General features: G+C 42.7%; 1 protein-coding gene across 1 annotated transcript; it reads left to right on the top strand. All coding sequences in view use genetic code 11, as the record gives it.

Moving 5' to 3' along the window:
- Positions 1-273: 273 nt before the first annotated feature.
- EGR_03957 (Kinesin-associated protein 3) lies at positions 274-1,655 on the top strand (the record flags this gene model as incomplete). Its single annotated transcript, XM_024493206.1, has 3 exons — positions 274-499; positions 744-884; positions 1,561-1,655. 3 exons carry the CDS (start codon positions 274-276, stop codon positions 1,653-1,655), a joined length of 462 nt encoding a protein of 153 aa, XP_024352305.1.
- Between the last annotated feature and the right edge of the window lie 1,208 nt (positions 1,656-2,863).

Below are 2,863 nucleotides of genomic sequence, written 5' to 3'. Positions count from 1 at the left end.
TTTGGTCATTGAAGGTGTTTTCTCCATTTGCTGTGAGAGGAAAATCCTTGGCCAATGGGAGAAATTGCTGTCAATTTTTAAGCATAAAAGCCCTGGAAACAACATTTAGCCCGGCTGTACTGCCAGATTCATTGTCATTGATAGCTAAGGTGATGAAAAGGGATCATACTTTTTTGTCCTGTCTGTTCAAATCGCTGCATTCATTGTTGATCCTGAAAATACTGCATTCATTAGGATTCTAGCCCTAGTGTATTTAGTGAATTACCGTAGAAGATGCTTTTCCCTGTTTCAGATGCCACGCCAATATCATCTGCTAACGAGAAGTTGGCAGATCCTGGTGCGTTTGACTCAGCGAAAATCGACGAGACTGCCAACATGACTGATCTAGACGACTACCTAGACCTCCTCTATGAAGACACGACTGAACAACTGCGAGGTTCCGCGTTAATACTGCAACTAGCGAGGAACCCCGACAATTTGGAGGAGCTATTTCAGAACGGTACGACGTGTAGCTCTACCAGAATTTGTCCCATTTTCTTGAAGAAATCCTTGTGGGAGCACTAGCACGCGTGCTACGAGAGGACTGGAGGAAGAATACTGGCTTGACTACAAATTTGGTCTACATATTCTTTTGTTTCTCATCGTTCTCCAACTTCCACAGCATGATTATACACTACAAAATAGGTAGGGAATCCGATTGGCACGCCTGGACCGTATAGGAACACATTGTATGAGTATTTTAGAACATGAGATACAGAACTATGCGCGTTGGATGGAGGAGCTCAAGAGAATACGAGCTGAGCAAGGTGAGGATTGCCCAGAATACAAGCAGAACGCAGAAAAATATGAGGATTTGGTCAGGAAGCAGGAGCAGCTTCTTAGAGGTATGAATTGTGGATAAGTGCTTTTTAATGGTTGATTTAAATATTAAAGTACTGAGGGAAAACGGTATTGCAAAACATTTCCATTGAAGTATTGAAACAGTGAATGTTTAGGAAGTATTCAAAATTTCTTGTTGGCTGCATAGCTATGGACTGATTGGCTGGATATGATGAAGAGCAAACGGCCTTAGGTAAATTATGTTGATCTGAACCAATGATTAACAATTCATAAGAGTCGTATGCTTTTGACTCAATATATTTTTTCCCGCCTAAATAATTTGTGAACTATAACTAGTTCTACCAAGAAAACGGGTTCGAAATTCTGGTTTCCATAGTTAGTATACTTTGCAGTTTCGAATAGAGTTAATTTGTTGATTACAATGAGGTGGCATCATTGCACTTGGTCGTCAACTTGTGTAGTTGCCTTGAAAATATGTGCACAAGCTGTGTTGTTTTTTGAAGCAAAGAAGTGGGCCTAAAATTCCAAGTGTTACCAAGCTGATGTGGCATGTCAGTTATCACAAATCTACAATTATGCAGGATCGACTGAGAGACTAGGAGTACAGACAGTAAATGTAAAGGTCTGTGGACGATTCTGGGAGAGTGAAAAGTGCCTTGCAATACTGAAAATAGTTTAAAAAAGATCTCTCTGCTAGACGGTCCACCTGTTCCCTATCAGGTGTTCTCATCGATGATCTCTTTGTTTGCTTGGCAGCATCTCATCATTGCATGGGGACTGTCGATCACAGGAAGAAAGCTTTGGAATCCAGATAGAGCGCCTCAGTTTATCTGCAGGAAAAATACAATATTCTTAAGTGAACATGGACTGTGCGCCAATTGCTTTCGGGTGTCATTCTACTATGTACGTGTGCTAGGGTAAGCACACTCACTCTTGTTGTGTAGTCACAAAAGGAAGGCCCGGGAGGATAATTACTTCGGAACAGATGCCTTGACCGTCGTAATCAATGTACGGTACGCACATGCGTGCGGTGTGAGACATGACCCCGGAGACCCGATATGCTGGCGTCCACAGAGCATTCATGATCGTTTCAACTCTAGCGTACTTGCCCTCACAAATGACTTTGAGGATAGGAGGAGTATTAGCATGGATAAAATCCACCTCCACATGACACTGGCAAATCCGGACAACAGAAGCAAGAGTGAGAAGTGTAAATGTTTTTAGTATATTCGAGGATATTATGCGGAAAGAGGAGATTCAAACATCAAAATAAAAACTTGTATAACCGCAGGAAGGAAGATATTTGGGGGGCTGAAAACAATCTATACTCTTTTTATGCCAAGAATAAAGTAGAATTGAGGATTCCCGGGGTTACAGCTTCTTCGAGGCGATGTCCAGCTACAGCTGCATTTGGTACTTACTGAGTCGAACGATGATGTATTTTCAACTCTTAGGTGTAAAGGCTGCTTGCGTAGCTGGCTTTTGAATTGCTTGGCTTGGTTTGCGTAACGTATTGATGCTGGGCTTGCAGCCGGATGGATGGGACAGCCAGCATCCACGGATGTGATTAATACTGTAGCACTAATGCCACTGATGCTGCTTGTGATGGTAGAAATTGGTAAAATGCCAGGTGGCACAGTGCTGTCGAGGAGTAGTGGAAGTCATATTTATCTTTGCATATGGTATTGGTTGTTGTGACTCGATTGGATGGTCCGAAATGCAAAATATATCTGGGGGCTGTCTTGGTCTCCCGATTAAATCCGAGTCGATCGTCGTAGACTGTTGATGGTTCGGCTATCTGCGCGGACAGAGTCGAAGCTTTCGCCTCTGCTAAAATTGCATCACGATATTTTTACGTATCCTCCTGTTATAAGTGTTTGCATAGCAGGTGTTACTCTTTTATATCGCATCTTGGAGTAGTCAGATTGCCGTGTTAGCTCTGATCATAGGAAACGCGAATAAGAATCTGTCAAACATGCCACCACACCGCCTTCAGTGTAGCACCCTAGTTTCCCTTGAAGAC

The sequence above is a fragment of the Echinococcus granulosus genome (assembly GCF_000524195.1).
Source record: "Echinococcus granulosus chromosome Unknown EG_S00023, whole genome shotgun sequence".
Classification (NCBI taxonomy): domain Eukaryota; kingdom Metazoa; phylum Platyhelminthes; class Cestoda; order Cyclophyllidea; family Taeniidae; genus Echinococcus; species Echinococcus granulosus.
Note: the sequence above shows the minus strand (reverse complement) of the source record. Positions and strands in the feature narration are given on the sequence as shown.